We start from the raw sequence: 18,306 nt of genomic DNA on the forward strand, positions 1-18,306 counted from the left end.
ACAGTGGAATTTCTGTATGACCCCCACCATAAATTCAACTGATGTTCTGCCAATCGATTCATTTTCAGAGCTCATTTGGTTTTAAACTCCAGTTTTATTATCACTTGGGAGTCGTGACAGGAGTCTCCATGCAATGCATAACTCAGCATTCATGTGGCAAAAATCATCAAAATTACAAGTCACAGAATAACTGTGTAGCAGAGTAGCAGCATTTATGTAACCACAGTAATATAATGCAATATTCCTTAGGGATCTTTCATTACACCAGCTGTCACAGTAAGAAGAGATGGCATACATGTCCTTTTTCTGAAACAGATACAATAAGAAACTTCTGTAAAGTTTCACAAGCACCAAGATCCTGGAGAAAAAAATATCTCTACTGCTATACCTTGCCTATCATTCTGCCTCAATGAGCTCAAACACAGCTCAGCTCACATCCCACAGCTCTGCCCATCACAAGTGTACACTCCAGTGCTTCTACTCACAGTGACTTCCCTGCAGAACAAAACACCCAAGATGACCTGACAAAATCCTTGCTGGCATTCACACTTCTGATGCTGCAAAGAAGACTATTTAGACAGAAGTGGATTCAAACAGAAGAAAAAGGCAGGCAAAGGATGATTTCATGCACAGAAACAGATGTTCTGAAAGAGGGCAAGAGAGAGATCCCACTCTCCTAAGAATGCCAACAATACATACCACCAGATGAGCAGAATTCTGTCCAAGTGCTATTCAGGTTTCCCAGCAGGTACTCACTGCCCTTCACCTACTCCAACACAAAGCACACATGCCATCTTTTCCAAGGAAAAGCAGAACTCCTCAGCACAGGCAGGCTAGTGAGGAGACAGTCTGAGGCTGCTGTGGCAGAGGCTGCTGAAGCAGACCCACAGGTGCCCTGAAGCTGCCACCAACCTTCCAAGCTATGCTTACTGCATGAACCAGGCTCATCCAAGAAATGCCACAGCAGAACAAGAACACAGGCAAGCCATGCTTGCTCCCCTCTGCACATCTTAAAAAGAGTGTCCAAACCCAGCCTGACTTACCCAGACACATCCCTGCCTCTGAAGAAGTACTGAAGGTCTGTCTGAAACATGGTAAATGTACCAAGAGGAAATTTTATATCAAATTTCAAGAGAAGGGTACATGAAATTGCCTGTGAGGAACTTAGAGATCCTGCAAAGACACAGAAACAATCAGACCATTTCCTATCATCATCTGGTGACATACATCCAGGACAATACAGAGGTCTTGCAGGTAGGGCATTAATTACCACAAGTTAAAAATGTGCTTGGCTTCATGTATTGAAAACAGTTGTCACTTCATGAGCCTTTCAAGTTTCTAATGCATACAAAACCAGCAATTGCTGGGGCACTGCAGAAGGAAGTGGTGGTGTTAACTAGTGCCAAGGAGCATTCAAATAACTTCAAAGGTCGAAGTTCTTCACTCACCCATGCAAACAGAACAGAGAAAACCAGGGCAGACAGGGCTGTCCCTCCCTGTGCATGTGTCAGCCACAGCCAACACACATCTGGCTGTCTTGTATCAGGAACTGGGTTCTGAGCTCACCCAGGAGCCAACCTCAGCTGCAGAGTTTTAATTCCAAGAAACATCTGTGGACTCGTGAGAGTCACTTGACCAAAGCTGTGCTCTGGACTGCAGTCAAGATCCCACAGCAACAAGGCAGCCCTGACACCAGAGGATTAGAGCTGAGCCCAGACTGCCACTCGTGTGAAAGCAGAACTCACGCTGGACCTGGGCCAAACCCACATATGCAAAGCGTGTTCTCACCCCAGTGCACCCATACCAGAAGTGCAACCAAAAAAAGAAAACACAGAAGAAAGCCAGCACATTACTTTGATGACAAATGCATGTTCTGTCGAAGTCCAGCTAAGGGGACTCATTCTGGGGTAGGAATTGTTAAAGCAAGGAAAGGACCCACCTTACAGGTTTGAGTACAGAAGTGCCCCGTGCGCTGCCCTGCACCCACCTGTAGGTTACTGCCCTTGCCCAGATACACAGAGAGCTTTAAGTGTCTGCACAGCATCAGACAGGGTGGCAAATCTCTCTATATACATACAAACTAAAAGCTGACAGCTCACATCAAGAGGGGGATCAGTGAAAAATACTTCAAACTACCTTTACCAGCTACTTTCTAAGAAGCTTTGGCCTATCTCAGTTGATCCTTAGAGGTTCACAAGGCAAAGTCCAGAACAGGCACACGCCCTGCGGCCTCTGGTCCCAAGCAGGAACAAGGCTCCCATGTGAAGTCTCATTTGTTCTTCAGCTATTTTGGAAGGAGATCCCCACCCAGTAACTCTATTCACAGCACTGCAGCCTCCCCCCCTCCCGCCCTTTCAGACTTTAAAGGCAGACACCAGCAACAACTCAGATGCCTCAGCATACCCTGCAGCCACATGCATCACACTTCAGTCCTTGTTTTAAACTCTGCAGGAGTCTACAATTAGATATTCCATTTACCTGCCAGTGGTGAGCAGAAAACTTTGCTGAGAAAACCAGGGATTTTCAAGATTCAACTGCAGAGCTTTGAAAACCGGCAGTTTTTTACCGATGCTGTTTTGTGGTAATAACTGCCCCAGCACCACCATCTCATGCAGACATACCTTTAACTAATTCTTCCATTTTAAACAAGCTATTCCCCCATTTCCCTTTCTCAGTGGAAAGCATGCCCTGCTCCAGTTATCTCTCCTCCCCTTCCTTCTCCCACTTCCAATTTCAAGCACCAGCCATACTTCTGTGCCCAGTGACCCTGGAGGTATACATGCTATTTTCTCAACTTTTTGTTTTAATAGATAAACCTACAGACCTAGGGATGTGAGCAGCTTTGCAACTATTGACAGGTGCCTATCAATAGAGTTGCCAGCAGACAGGGCTCAGTCAATAGCTTTAGTGACCATTCAACCCCGCTTGGTGATAAGACAGGGAAGACCCAGCCTTGTGTTACTTCCCACTTCCAAACACTGAGTGATTTTGTCTCTAACAAGCTGTCATGTTCTTTATTTTCTCACTGATGAGGCCACCTCCAAGCACTTAAGCTCTGCTTGCCCAAAGGTACAGCATGCCTTGTCTAGAACCAAGCCCTGAGATCAAACAGGAACAAGGCTGATGCGAAACATTTCTCACTCCACATTAACTTAAACCTCTGTATAAACTGGGTGGGAACAAGAACTCTGCACATACACCATTAAGGCTCTTCACACAGACAAACACCGTCCACAGACATCACCTCCCCAACACACAGTATATTGCTGGGCTTCTAAAGAACATAACATCTCTTTTGGGGGAAGGTGGATGTATCTGCGTAAATATTATGGGTGAAGCTGTGAAAGCACAAAACAGTCTGTGGCAAAGGTAAAAGGCAAAGAAAGATACATCACCCCTCCTACCCTCTAGGAAGAGGATTAGAGCGCAGACAGAAAGACTAACACCTCACTGCTTATTCTAACAGTTTCCATTAACAAATAATTGCCTATTTTCACCTCAGTATTACATGCTGCATTCAAGCACAAATACATGTACTGATTAGACATGCATTTCTGAGGGGGAAAATGGGCATTGAGACTTAAATTACCATCCACAAACCAAGCAAATTCTGAATTTTTGCTCCACATGAATATGTTTGGTACCCTGAAAACCTAGGAAGCATCCTCCATCAGTTCAGCATCTGTTTCATATTTAGAAGCTATTCTTTGCAAATGCAGGGGTCACACTGCTTTTAAAGCAGCCTCCGCCAATTCCCTTTCGCGGGGCAGATTTAACAGCGAATTCCACTGCCACAGGATTCAGTGTGCAATAATGAAGGGTAGCGTGTCAATAGATGAAACTGCACACATCAATAAGGAGCTGGCAGAGGTCCCTGCGGATGCCTCTCTCGCAGCAATCATTCCAATGCGTGTAGGAGAACAATGGTTGCAGCCCGCTCAAAGATTCCCCACAGCCCCGCCGCATCAAAGGCCGGCTCAAACGCCGCGCTAAAGCTCTGCTCCCGGAGCCAGCCGTGCAGCATGCACGGAAACAAAGTCCTTTACGCTGGCAATTGTTCCTTGTAACACTGGCAAACCTGAGCAGAGCCAGCTTTTTCTTGGAACTGGACCCTTGCTAACCAATGACCCCCAGCAATGGCTCCGCCAAACTCTTCTCAGAGGCTGCTGATATGGCAAGGAGAGTGACTCAAAGAGCTTGAGAACACAAATTGCAGTCACAAAGCAAGCACAGCTAAACCACATCTTTAAGAAAGGCAAGCCCAGACTAATCAAGCCTGTTACACAGAAAGAGTGGAATAAGAGCAGCTACAGCAGCAGGAGTTGTTTTACAGCCAGTGCGAAGTAAAGAATGGTGATGGATATCTGGGAAAAAAGCCTAAGAGGAGAACTGAAGCCAGGGAACAAAAGTTAAAAGCAACACAAAGTTTACATTGATTTTTTTTTTCCAAGCTACACGTAAGAAAGATGATATATATATACACTTTGTGTGCTACAAGCAGCACTCTCACAGCAGCTCTGATCAGCGAGCCACACAGAGCAGTACATCAATCCAGCATTGGCCAATTTGGCAAAAGCAGAGAAAAAAGAACAGAAGTGGGGGGCAGGGGAACAGGGGGAAAGGCCTTCACACACATTTACAGAAGTCTGAAACTGGAATAAAAAGGAGGGCTCCATTTCTCCACCCCCAATTGCAGTTGTAATCCTTTGACACCTTACAAGCAATGACAGAATGCTTTCTCTAGGGACCTGAGACTAATTCCCTATTAAGCTTTTACAAACTGATGCTTTTCCAAGTCTATAATGTGGCCAAATTTGGACATTTTCCTAAGAACAGCAAAAGCCACATTCTTGATGCAGAGTTAACACTCCAGCCAAATTTCCAGTTCTTGTTCTAAACCACAGCAGGGCTGTGCTAGAACTTCCAAACTTGGCAGCTGAGATTATTATTGATTCAAGAATGACAAGGAAGAAATAGCTAGAACCTGCAAGAATCAAAAAGGAAAAAAAATTCACCCTGCTGCCTTCCCAAGTGTAACTATTGGAAATACTGGAGCATTTTAAAGAAAGAGAGAGCAAGGGGAGCAGTGTTTCCTAGGGGGGGAAGTCAACCTGTGGTAGATATCCAGAAAATTTCAGCATGACTGCCTGAAGTCCTGCAGAATAATAAACAATTTAAGAGATGGCACTCATAACAAACAGTAACAAGCAGATATACTACAGGCATTGCTGCCAGCCCTGCTTATTGGCAGCTGTGACAGATTGCCTGGGAGCTCCAGTCTTTAATTAGTTCTCATTCCTGAAGTTCACAAGTCAATTAATTCTAAAAACCACCCTCAGATTCTTTTTTAAAGGAAATCCTGTCCAAGATTCTCTGTCTTTCTTACCTCTTCTTCCCATAGCTCAGCTAACAGTTCAGCTCCTTTAGAGCATCCATGCAAATTCCATCTGGCCATGGAGATTATCACTAGTCAAATACTTCAGCTTGCTTCAGCAATTCTTCATATTTCTGCAGCAGTATTTTGCCTCTGCTGCACACAAGATTTACTGTTCCCCAGGCTGCTTCTTCAGCCCCTCTTTCCCCCCAGCTTGCCTCCTCCAGGGCAATGAACAGCAGCACCAAGTGCAACACTCCAGCGCCAGTTTCAAGCAGTCCCCATGGGAGTAACATGGACCCAAATCTACAAGCATTTACCACATTGCTTTGTAAATTTTTCAAGACTCAACAAAGGCATTCAGCAACACCAGTTCTACCTTCCACCTAACTCACTTTAAGCTTGGTCAGAATGCCAAAGATGATTACAGTTTTCACTGGAAACCCAGCTTTGAAACCACTTCCAGCTCTGGAAGGAATGGGGAAAAAATCAAAACCAAAAAAACCCATTTTTTTCTGTCTCAGACTTCATAAGAAGATATCAATTATGCTTTACAATTATGACATCTTACATGTAGATGAATAAGCCAGCTTGCTTCTTATCCTATTTTATATTTGCTGATAATTTGGAAAGGCATTATTGAAGACTTCTGGCCCAGCAGGTACCTGTCAATTTATCCAAAAGCAGTTTGGTCTGAAACTGATTTTTACACCTTTGGCCTTTGCAAGACACCAGGTGTATTAAAAGTTTCTCATTATTTTTAAAGTCTCTTCTCAGTAGATATTTGAGTCTTGAAAGACAGCTAAAATTTGAGGCTTTCTACAGAATCAACTGACCAAAAAAAAAGGAAAAATTGAGGACCATTGAGAAGCTACTATCTCTCTGTAAGCTCATTTCTTCTCTAGAACAGGAAATTCTAACAACTTCAAACCTGCTTAAGACACAGTCTCTCCCTGCCTTGTTCCATCCAGTTTTGAGGTACCTTGTGCAGGTTAGGAACTGGGGTCATGCTGGAAACTGCTTATTATTCCTCAACAGAAATGGAAACATGCCTAGACAATCTCACCTCACAGGTCTCTATAAAACTTTAAAGTCTATAAGACTTTATCACTTACTATCACAGATCTGAGAAAGCAGAACAAATACGAGAGCCTGGTAACATCTCCAATAAAAGTCAAAAAAAAAGGTATTAAACAGATATTTTTATTTGCATTCCAATATACAGACTGACTCTATACTCCATCTAATATCTTTCTTTTGACAGTACTAGAGAGTTTTATAGACATTGACATAGCCACTACTTTGACCCAGCTCCTTGTCTTCCTCAAGTTCTTTCCAACTTAACTTTCAATCAACTTCTGTACATAATGTGAAAGAATTCACATTTTCAGACAATGTGTCCCCTTTCCCTTCCCTCTAAAACACAGAGCTTCACACACCATAAAATATATCACTGAAAGGCATCTAAAACCAGACAACTGAAAGGCTCACTTTCTAAAAATATCTTATTCAGATATGTACCCATTTCCCTTCTAAAAAAAACCATACATTTCTGTTTTGCAGGTTAGTGTTTGACAAGGATTATGGAAATGGGAAAAAAAACCCCAACCCACAACAAGAAGAAACAACCACACAGAAACAAATCAACCCATGAATACATTAGATGTGAAAGCTGAAATCTCAAACGTCCCTGAATGTTTGTTTATATAACTAGACGGGGATGGATATATATTATTTCTGAAGCACATTCCCCTCTAATCAAGCATGTGGCTGCATTTTTAAATGACCCCTACTGCTTACTTCAAATCTTGTTCAGGCAGGTTTACACCTCAGTTCGGGGATTAGAGCCAAACACAACAGAGGCTACCTAAAGAGAGCAAGCTGTTGCTGCGCTGAAATGCAGCCATCACGAAACCTGGGGAACAAGGTCAAAGAATTTCAGAAAAAGCACCTGGACTCCCTAAAAAGCAGCCCCAGACAGGCACCTACAAAGATGCAAGAGAGCCAGAGAAGGTGACTCAGCCATCATCTGCCAACCCTAAGGAACACAGGATGTCAAGGAACAAACACTCACTCCACCGCTCACCCCTCGATTCCCACATGTCCCCACAGCCTACACACCGAGAAAATACATCAGCATGACAAAGCCACAGGGACAGAGCTTCTTCCTCAGCAGCACCACCTGCCCTTCCTTCAGTGCCTCACCAACCCAGTTCCAACGCTCACTACGAGCTTCTAGTGCATCAGCAGTCTGCAATTCCCTCTTGGAAGCCTTTTTGGCCACCTCCTAAGTCACAGGAGATAGGCAGGAGTAGCTGTAAGCCTTCTCTGAGCACCAGCGAGGATCTGAGCCTGCCTCCTCCCAAGAACAGGGAGGCAAAAGCCACCAGGCCAGCCCTGGGCACACCTGCAGGTGAGCAGGCAGCAGATTCCACTCCAACACACCTCCAACACTCTGCAGGCAATCATCCTTCCATTGCCTCCCTGCCCTAAACCTCGAGGCTCTCCCTTTCTCTAATGCTCCCACTTCAGCTGCAAACGCAGGAAAAGATTAAAGCACGCTTTTCCTTGAAGTGCATGATCACAATAACTTACACTAATTACCACAAGCCTTCCATTGCAGAGTTTGAATTAAACCTTGATTCAAATGACTAATTGTTGTAGCTTCTGAGGAAAAGAAACAAAAAATAATTTCAGACACGAGATGCAGGAAACAACTCCATCCATCCAAACACAGCTCCTGGGGTTCTGGCATGCTGGAACTGACTTTCATCATAGCAGACAGCGAGTGCCACCCAGGTCTAAAAGGTGAGTAAGAAAAAGGCCATCTCTGGGAAACCCATTATCAGCGGTTTTCCCCCAGGATCCACTGAGTACATGCTCTCCTCATGCCCCACAGCATTTAAATGAAAACCTTTTTTTTTTCAGATCCACTAAAATTATTACCTTGGACCTCAAACAAGAACCAGGAAAAAAATCCAGGAGGTGGAATGCTTATTGTTTACTGTCTGAGCCCTGGTAACAATCAGATGCTTGTTTTGTTTTTTGGCCGTCTTGTCCTAGGAGAGATGTTTTGGTTTCCAGAGCATTTCACAGGTTGATTGGGTAGATTGGCTGCAGAGTGAAATCACACATGAAACAGAGAGAGCAAAACGCTCTCACAGTGCCCTCCTTTCTCAGGATCTAACCACACCAGAGGAAGGAAGAAAAGAGAAACTAGATGAAGCCTTAGTATCAGGATCCCACAATCTCCTTAGCAAACAGATTATAACTGTACTGGATCAAAAAGAATGTTTTAATCACCCTCTCTCATTTGTCACAGCCAAATACTTCAGCCATTTGCATCCTTTTGCTGGATTATTTTGTAAATATCTGAAGAAAATAGTCAAGTCTAAGTACTCACAAGGGATAAACTTGTGTATGCTTCAGCTCCTTCCCTCCACCTCCTTTACACAAGAATTCCTCAATACTTGCAGCAAAAGCTCCAACCCATCTCTCCATTAAAGAGCTGCCAGGAATGGTTCACAGAAGTGTACTTCTCCCATCCAGAGTGTGAAAATGACTACTTTCCAAACCTCTTAACCTTTAGAATATCTCATAGAAGTGACCAAGTAATGGTATCAAAAGATAGGCACTCTACAACACACACTACAAATAAGACTACAGTTCAGAGATTTTTCTGCACACAAAAACACTTTCAGTTTTAAAAGCACCATTCCAATTACCAAAAAGAAATCCCCAAGAGACAACTCAGAACATCTAGACAAACCAGATCATGAACAATGGCCACATATCTCCGCATGCACACTTTAAGTTCTTCAGATTATTTCATCTTGATTTAAGAAGGAAACAACTTTCCTGTTCTGTGTCATCCTTGATAGTTTTTACTTTTTGCTGCATGACCTCGAGCATCTGAGAGTCTTGATTTTCCGCTTGTCCTATTAAACCATCCTCTTGAAAAATCTTATTCCCTTTCTGTTTCGAAACAAAAATACTGAAGGTGAGCTCTCCAGCTCATGACTGTTTCCCCAGCTGGCAGCACGCCTATATTGTAAAGATAAACGAGATGACTAACGTCAGCTGCAAGTAAGAGAAAGCACAGTGGACACTTTTGTCTGGTAGGATCTTGCAGACAGAACACCCTCTGCCCCAACAGCCTGCAAGCAGCCTCAGGAAAAAGACTGGGACAAGACCAGGTTTAGGAAACTGACTTTCCAACTTCAACTCTCAGCTCTGCAGACCTGGCTATGAAAGATTCAACATCCAAACAACGAGGAAAGTGCTCTGGCAGACTTAAGGAAAAAAAAAAAGTCGCAGCAAAGTCAAAAGTACAAGCACAAACTAAGTCAGTGAATAGAGTTTTGTTTAAAGAAGAGCATTGGCAGTGTGGGGCTGGGGCACTGTTTAGTTACTCCTTCCACCTGAAATCTGGAAAAGGCTCCCACTCACTACCTGCAATTAATTAATCAAGTGTTCTGAATCATGAACTACGTAGAGTAACCTGTGGGACATGCTTGCTCACCTGTGGGATATGCTAGCTCACCTGTACCTGATGTCCTTTCTGGCTGCCCAGAGCCGACACAAAGCCACTCGAACACTACGAGACAGAGCTATCTAACCCGAATAACCTTCTAGTTCTCTACTTCTACATTCACTGCTACTTCTGTAACAGGGTTAGCAACATCACTACAAGTACAATGTTGGGGGGAAAACAAGGGAAAAAAGAAAAAATAAAAGAAAAAAAATCCCACGACAACCCACCACCCACCCTTTTGTGTCGAGCTTGCTTGTCTTTATTCCTGCACGCTGCCTGGCTGGCACTGACACCAGGAAGGAACAATGCCACATGTCACGCTAACGACAGCTACACAATTACCTGAACACAGCGTAAACCATCACCTACACAATTACACGCTATCTCCTAGCGGGAGAACTTCCCGGCAGACGCAGCAAACCCGGGGAGCCCGGCGGGAGGGCTCAGGGAAGCGCTGCTTCCCCCGCACCCCGTGTGCCGGAGAGCCCGAGCAGGGTGCAAGGGCACAAGGAGGGTCCCCACTCAGCCAGCGCTTCACCTCCGCCAGGTGAGGTCTCGAGCGCTCCCACCTCACCGCCAACATAGCCCCGCACCGGCTCCTTTATGGGCAACTACGGCCCCACGGCCACGTTCCGCGGCGCCCCGGGACCCCGGCGCCTACGGGAGCCCCCGGGCAGCACCCCGCGCCCCGCCCCGCTCCGGGAGGCCCCCGAAAGTTTCAGGGAAATGCCCAGCAGCGATCCCCCGAGGGAGCAGCGGGGCCCGGGGGATCCGGGCCGGCCGATTCCGCCCGCTCCAGGGGCCGGCACAGCCCGGCGGGCAGGCGGCACAGCCCGGCCCCGCCGAGGGCAGCGCCCGGCCGGGCTCCGCGGGCGGCTCCCTCCCTCCCGGCCCCGCCGCGCTACCTGAGGGCAAGGTGCCCGAGCACCCCCGGCCGCCCTCCCCGCCGCCCCCGGCCGCGCACCCCCGGCTCACCGAGCAGCAGCAGGACGAGGAGGAGGAGGAGAGGCAGGCAGGACGCCCTCTCCCCGCGGTGCCCCATGCTGGCAGGGCTGCGCGGCGCCTCTCCCTGGGCGAGCGGGACCGCGGGCGCGCAGGCTGGGCTGGCCCGGGGGCACCGGCGGCGGCAGCGCTCCTCGGCCGGCCGCTCGCTGCCCTGCGAGCGCACGGAGCCGCCCGCCCGCCCCGACCGGCCGCGCCGCGCGGCGCAGCCAACCACAGAGACAAACTTTCCCAGCGCCCGCCCCCGCCCGCAGGTAGCGGGGGCGGCGCGGGGTCCGGCCCGGCCCGGCCCCTTCCCCTCAGGCGGGAGAGGGAGGGCGGGGAGCGGGGCCGCGGGCTCCGGGGGAGCGCCTCGCCGAGAAGGGCCCAGCGGAGAACGGCGCTGCCCTCGCCGCCTCCCTCCCTTCTTTCCTCCCGGGGCTGCCGCCGCCGCGCACACGTGGCTTGGGAAAGCGCCGGTGCGGGGAGGGCGGGCTGGCCCGGCCGGGAGCGGCCCTGGGGCAGCGTGGGGCCGGGGCGCTGTTTGGCCGCTCGTTCCTCGGGCTGCGGAGCCCGTCCGGCCCCGCCTCGCGGGTGGGGTCCCCCCGTGTCCGCGGCCGGCGCTCGGCTGTGCCCCCGGTGCTCACATCCAGCGCACGGAGCCGCCGCACACGTGTGGGGTCACTGCCGGCCCTGTGCCCATCCCTGCCCCAGCCGGGGCTGCCTGCTGGGCTACCCCATTCCATGCATGTGTGACCTCGAAAACCAATGCCGAGTGTGCCCATCTTGTGCCCTACCCTTCCACGGGCAGCACTGGCCTGCCCGTGCTCCGGCGATTCCATCCTGCTCACGGCCTGGGTTAGGAGCTGGAGAGCACAGACACTCAAGTGTGTCCTTACCCCAAGCACTTCATGGACAAGGCCACCACTCCCTCACCCACTGGTGCCAGACAGCCCCCCAAGCAGCATTATTACCCTTTTTTTGAGACTCAGTTTCTTTTCCCCTGCCTGAGATCCCAGTTTAGTCAATAAGGGGCTGCTGCAGCATGGCATTCATGCCACTAACACCACCACCGTCCTTCCCAGCCTGCTCAGAGATTTTTGTTTGCTTGGGGATTTAATTTCCTGTTTGTTTGTAAAAACAAAGAGCGGAGGCACTGGGCGGCTCTCTAGTAGCTCGGACAGTTATCTGCTCTTTCAGTCCCCTTGCCATATTCTCTGGGAAATCTGTGCTCTCCTTGGGCACGTCTTGCTGTCTGTTGTCCAGGCTCCGTGGTAGAGAGGGATCTGTGTTATACATTTTCCTGTGGGGAATCTCTGGAGCCCATGCATGGTTTGGGACAGCTGCTCCTGCACAAAATGGCTGGGTTAGGTTTTATTCCAGAGTCTGCAGTGCACCTTGCTCTCGAGCATGACTTGGCTTGGGCGAGGTTCAGGAAGTGTGTGCTGTGTTCTTGACTGAGCATGATTATCAAGACTGGATTTTAGGCTGGACTTTGTTACTCCTTCTGTTATGCTTTACAGGAAAGAGGGTGTTGCCTAATAGGAATGAAATGAGACCCTCCTGAAACTGATGAGGAGAACTTTCACCCTCCAGCCACAGCTACCTGAGCTCCTGCAAGGCATAGATTGACATCTTTGCAGAGCTTCAGCCACAAGTTGTCTGGAGGACACTTGGTCCTGTGCACAACTGAAGTTTTCCCAGCTCCCAGACAGCAAATGAGGCTGAATCCACAAACGTGACTGAGAAAAAGTTGTATGAATAAAACAAGGCTGTCTTCAGATATGTTCAAAATGCCCTCATATCTCTGCTTGTTCTTGCTGCCTGTTTCCAGTCATTCTGCTCTGCTCCTTTAGCCAGCATCTAAACACACTTTTTCTTCACTGGAGGATGTCACTTCCATAAACAAAGACGTGTCCCTTACATTAAATTCAGAAAGCAGGTTAGATGTCTCACCTTTACCAGTCAGCTTCCACCACACAGGTTAAACTCCTGATCCTTCATCGAGCTTTAGTCCTGAAACACTGCTGTCCTGAGCCCTGGGTTGTGTTCTCAACAAGCACCTCAACAACCCCGCTGCTCCCACCTCTTTTACTTCAGTAAGAACCACTTTTCCCCCACATATAGTCAGACTTCCAGACAGAAGGGCCACTATAACCCATTAATCTGACCCATATACAAAAGCCAGAGATTTTTTTCCTCAGCAGCTGGATCAAAGTGAGTTAGAAAGACAACACGTCTTAAAGACTCCAAGTAATGGCAACTGCTTCTTCCACCTACTAATTTATTCCAGTGTTTAATTATCCTTGCTGCTAGGAAATTGCTTCTTTCAAGGTTGAATTTGTCTAACTTCAACTTTGAGACATCAGAACTTGTTATGCCTTTGCCTACAAAACTGCACACCCATCCCATTTTCATGGTTAAGTAACTATACATGGTGCTTCTATCACTTCTTGTTTAACTGAATAGATTGTTTCCTTTGAAGCCTCACATTGTAAGATTTCATTTTGGTCACTGCAGACTTTTTTGGACTCCACTGTTTCCAAGTGTTTTTTTGACTTACGGGCACCCAGCGTGGGTACAATGTCATTGTGGTCTATACACACATGCCGTGCACAGAGTAAGAGTAATTTCTCAGTCATTGTTTTCCCCCTTCTCTCATAACTAAAAATGGAAGTAGACCATTTCCTGTGCTGTACAAAAAGCTTGAGGAGTTCATTACCCATGTTGAGTCCCCAAATCACTTTCTGCATCTGTGTTTTTCCTGAAAGCATCTTTATCCTGCCATTCATCACTATGCGCTTCCCTGCTCAGCACATGGCCTTGCAGCAGGGCGTGTTAAAATACATTCTGTAACATTGTGACAATTTAAGCAGGTGTCTGAGATTCTCATTCAATTTGAGAGCCGTTTCTCCAAGGCTGGTAAATTGCCAGCACAGGTGCCAGAAAGAGCAGGTCTGAAGCTGACCGCTGTGTTAGTCTACCTTCTCCTTCAAAGCCTGTTTTCTTCTCCTTTTTGTGTGTCCTACTTTCAATGGATTGTTACATGTATGTGATTATGTCATTTTTCCCCCTTGCCAATTCCATTTTGTATCGTTCAGCTATGAGAGCCAGTCTGAGCCAGAAGCTTTCTCCAAGTTGAGACAAATATCTTCCTCTGTTTTTGTGCATTTCCAATGTTTATTCATGAGCTGCAGAGTAAATACATGGTCAGTTGTTTGTTTCTCAGGAAGGCATCCCATTCGACTTTCAGTGTTTAGCATGCTGTTGATTTGAGTAGATAGCGCGTACTTATTTATTGATGATGCTGTAAAAATGCTTGCTTACGTTTCTTCATACCTACATTTCTGCATAATGTATGGCTGAAAGTGCCTCTCATTTGGGGTAACTAGGTTAGCCAGCAGAATTTCTGGGAAGGATCAAGATTGGAGTGTTATATTAAACACACTATTATGCATGCACAGGTTCATGAAACGTGAACACACCCTGATCCTAAAGAAGCCCACACGCAACCACTCCCTGCTTGCACCACTCCCCCAACATACACTTGCTAGCCTTTGCAGTTTCTCTCTTGGCAAACATGGATAAACAACTTTTGTTCTGCCCACCTTGTTGCCTGAGCAGCAGAGGACAGAGTGAAATGTCTCTGTATGAGGCCCACATCCAACATGCAAGAATAAAGGACATTTAGAAGGGCTGATCAACAGCAGAAGGACCTGGCCTGATGAGGACCCAGCACTCTGCTTAGGGGCAGAGATGCAAAAGTGCTCCTCTCATGCAGTGCAGACTGCAGCCTGCAAACCTTAACCAGGGGAGAAATCTTTTGGTGCCATTGCCTGGCGTGTGGTGGCCAGGAGCTCTCCACAACAAACGAGAGGCGTGGGCAGACAGACAGGTAAGGCCGTGCTCCACTGCCCCGTCAGCAGCACGGCAGCCTCCAAGGCAGGAAGAGGGCTCTCAGTGGCTTCCAAGCTGTTTGCATGAGGAGCCTGGGGAGAGGAAGCCACAGCACAAACGTTGTCCTGGAGACATCTGTGCAGGGATGTGCTATCTCATTTACGGACCTTTTTCTCAAGAGCTAGGGACTTCATCCCCAGCATGCCGGTGAAATTCCACGTTGCTAGATTTCATTCCGCCCCTAGGTTCCCTTTGTGTCTCCAAGCAGGCACAGTACTTGTCTTCATTTCCTCTTCTCAACTCTTGTTAAATTTCGCCTTGCTCCAGTGAACAGAGTGCGTGTTCCAGCCAGCGGGCTGCCCCATCACGGCTGTGGCTGATGTGAGCCCCACGCTCGGTTCTGTGAAATGTTTCTGAGCATACCTGGATGGAAAATACATGCCCCCCCTGCCATTCCCCTTTAGCAGCTGAACAGAAATATGGGCAATAGTAGAGAGCTCACAAAGAACTGTGAAAAACTCAGCTTAGCCATTTATGTATTATGCATTAAAACCTGTCTCTATTGAGCTGTCCAAGATAAAGTCCTACTGGCATGTGATCAAAAGCGTAGGAAATTACCTTGATTTGTCCTGGCTAGAGCTGGCTGCCTCATGTAAAAGTATTTGTGAATAAATTATTTGCAGATTGATGAGGAAAAAGTGAGTAATTTATTTGATGAATATTGTTCAGCTGGCTCTTGAGCTAACCAAACCATGAGGAAAAAATATTGGTGAATGATTTATTTGAAAATCTAGTTGAAATCTGACAGGAGAAAATGGTCAAACAATCTACCACAATTATTCAAATTCCGGTAGACCTGGATAATGTTCACACGGTACTAAAGCACACCCCAATGCTTCAAGCCATGATGGTAGAGAAGATATTGAAATCAGAATTCAAATCTTCAAATCTATACTCATCTTCTCATTAAAAGAGATTCTCCTCAACGACAGACCCAAAAGTACCTATTAATGAGCATAGAACAGATTCTACAGTTTGCAGTTATTTATTCTTATTTATTATTAAGACACTCTGGAAACTCTCTTGCTTGATAGAACAGCAATGAAAATTGAGTACCTTTTACTCCTCTACAGCCTCCCTTCAGTGGATTTCTAAGCACTTTACAAATTTCAATGGGTTTAATGTTACAGCTGTTCTGTGAGGCAGGAAGGCATAATGAAATCCAGGAAAAGTGGAAAGCACACCACACGCTACAGGTTTCTTTACAACATAAACTGAAGCTTCATTAACATCTTTAGGCTAGATTCCTTTCAACAGAGCACATCTTTCTAAGACTGACTAGATTTTTCAAATCTGACTGCCTGAGCTTGGGTTCCTGACTACTTAAGCACTCATAAACATGCTATGTGTTGAAATTTGTTGGAACTTTTGAGCACCAAACACACAAGGAAACACCCCATGTGTCATGATATTTCCATGCATATGTACAGATTCACCAGCATCTCTCCAGATGCCTGATGGTCTCACAGGTTAGAGCCATCTCGGCTGCAAAACAGGCAGGTTGCAAAAAGCTGCCTGTGGCTGTGGGTTGCACATCATGTCTCTGTCACCACATGAGCAAACCACATGCAAAAAGGTTATCCAACCTGCTAAGCAGTAAATGACACATCCTCCTACCTCCTGCCTCCCTCTTGCACTTCCAGCAGCAGGGCTGCAATCCCTCTGTTGCTTCTTGGTTGAGATGGTGAATGAAATATGAGGGGCTGCACTTCAAAGCACTGGAGAGATGTTAAAGATCTGCTGTTAGATGTTATGGCAGTTCCCACTAGGGCAGGAACAGCAAGGATAAAATCAACACCCTATTCAAACTACTGGACATTTTCTTGTCAGCTTGAGTGCAGACAGGATTTGATCTGTAGTACCTAAGCAACCAAAGAATTAGGGAGCACAAAATACATTCTAAAGCAGTACATGACAAAATTATCCCCCCAACAACTTGCACTCTGAATTCCTACAGAAGTAAATAATTAAATAACCAATCTAAAAGATGAAATTTTTTTAATAAGGAAGTCTGAATATCAAATAAAAATCTGCTCTCGGCCTTAACACAAATAAACTATAAAACCAGAAATAAATATTTGTATAATTGCTGTTGATCATTAGAGGCAGTTTAAAATCCAGATTTACTCAGTGTGATTTTTATTCTCCTTCCCACTGGCATGTCTCCTCTCTTGAACTAGGAAAAATCAAAAGGAGTCAATTTTGCTTTCAGGTTTTCTCTCTTTCTGCGATGTGACTGCAAAAAATCATAGGGGAGGATATTGCTCTGTTTTAAAGGAACAGATTTCATTAGGTACAGAGAAGGAAAACAATAGAAACATTTCTCTTGGCATTTATTTGTTTTTATATGAATTCTCCTAGGCAAAATTGAAGTCACGAGAGAGGGGAGTCTCTGTTTATAACGTGAGCAGGTACAATTCCACAATTCTTACCCTGCTCCAGATTCACTTCATGATACTGACCAGTTACACTCCATTTTGGGAGCTTGCTTTTTTTTCAGTAAGGTCAATCTGAACTTAGCTCTTCCTTGTGTTTTTTTACCTGTGGGACTGCTGTCTTGCCACATCAGAAACAGGCTCAAATCGTTTTCTGACCTTGATTGCAGGACATCCATGTGATGAGAATAAATCAGATTAAATGAGAAGCAGGAGCAGTGTATTTCTTTGGCAGGTCCCAGGACTTCACATATTGTTGCCTTCTATTGCACAAGGTGTGTAACCCAACCTTGACTTTAGGCCATTGTGAGGCACAGAAATTATGGAAACAAGAGGCCAGGAGGTCTCTGCCTACTAGACTGAAATGCTGCACATAATATACACTGAGCTGTCACCTATTATCCTGAGTTGATTTAAAATAATCCATAATCCAGGGATGAGAAGTGAGCACCATAGGATGTGGAAAATCCTTCTCATACAGCATGACAGTGCTGTCATTATACCAGACCATGAAAGAAGAAACACACTGTCTCTTCAAAAAAGGACTTCTAATTTCTTGAACACTATGGCTAAAAGAATCTTTTCGAGTCCATTTACATTAACAGGAATTAATTAAGAGATTAGGCTAAGGCTGGTGATTAGGGCCCTGTCTGAGAATGTGGGCACACTCTTTATTAACAAGAGCCTAGAAACAGGAAGGAGGCTCCACACCCCCGTGCATATAAGCTAGTGCAGTCACTGCATTCCAAGGAACTGAGATCTCAGTACAAAGGATGATCCAGAAGTCAGTCTTCTGGGGATCTTCCCTCCCCTTGATGGGACTAGAGGAGATGCTATGAAGAGAGCTTTGTGTTCTCAGACAAAAAAAAAAAAGTCTGGGAAAGTCAATGAAGTCTCAACGTGTGTTTTTCAGGTTAATTTCTAACTTGCAGTGCCAAGCAAAGAGAATAGAGATGCAAAATATATGCAAAATAAAAGCAACATAAAAGTTCGGTGACAACTGGCATATTGAAAACCCTGCTTTT

At 46.2% G+C, this 18,306-nt stretch overlaps 1 protein-coding gene across 2 annotated transcripts in view; it reads right to left on the reverse strand.

Annotated features, from left to right (window-relative positions):
- PTGFRN (prostaglandin F2 receptor inhibitor) overlaps nt 1-18,306 on the reverse strand; it is an 86,676-nt gene that overhangs the window by 55,055 nt on the left and 13,315 nt on the right. Inside the window, exon 1 of one of the 2 annotated variants that reach the window (XM_064727505.1) lies at nt 10,884-11,083. The exons of the other annotated variant lie outside the window; for it this stretch is intronic. Within the exon in view, the coding sequence (XP_064583575.1) occupies nt 10,884-10,950 (67 nt within the window). The 5' untranslated portion in view covers nt 10,951-11,083. Of the gene's footprint in view, nt 1-10,883; nt 11,084-18,306 lie in introns of those variants that run through there. 2 annotated transcript variants of the gene reach the window in all.

This window comes from Zonotrichia leucophrys, chromosome 1 (genome assembly GCF_028769735.1).
Source record: "Zonotrichia leucophrys gambelii isolate GWCS_2022_RI chromosome 1, RI_Zleu_2.0, whole genome shotgun sequence".
NCBI classification, from domain to species: Eukaryota; Metazoa; Chordata; class Aves; order Passeriformes; family Passerellidae; genus Zonotrichia; species Zonotrichia leucophrys.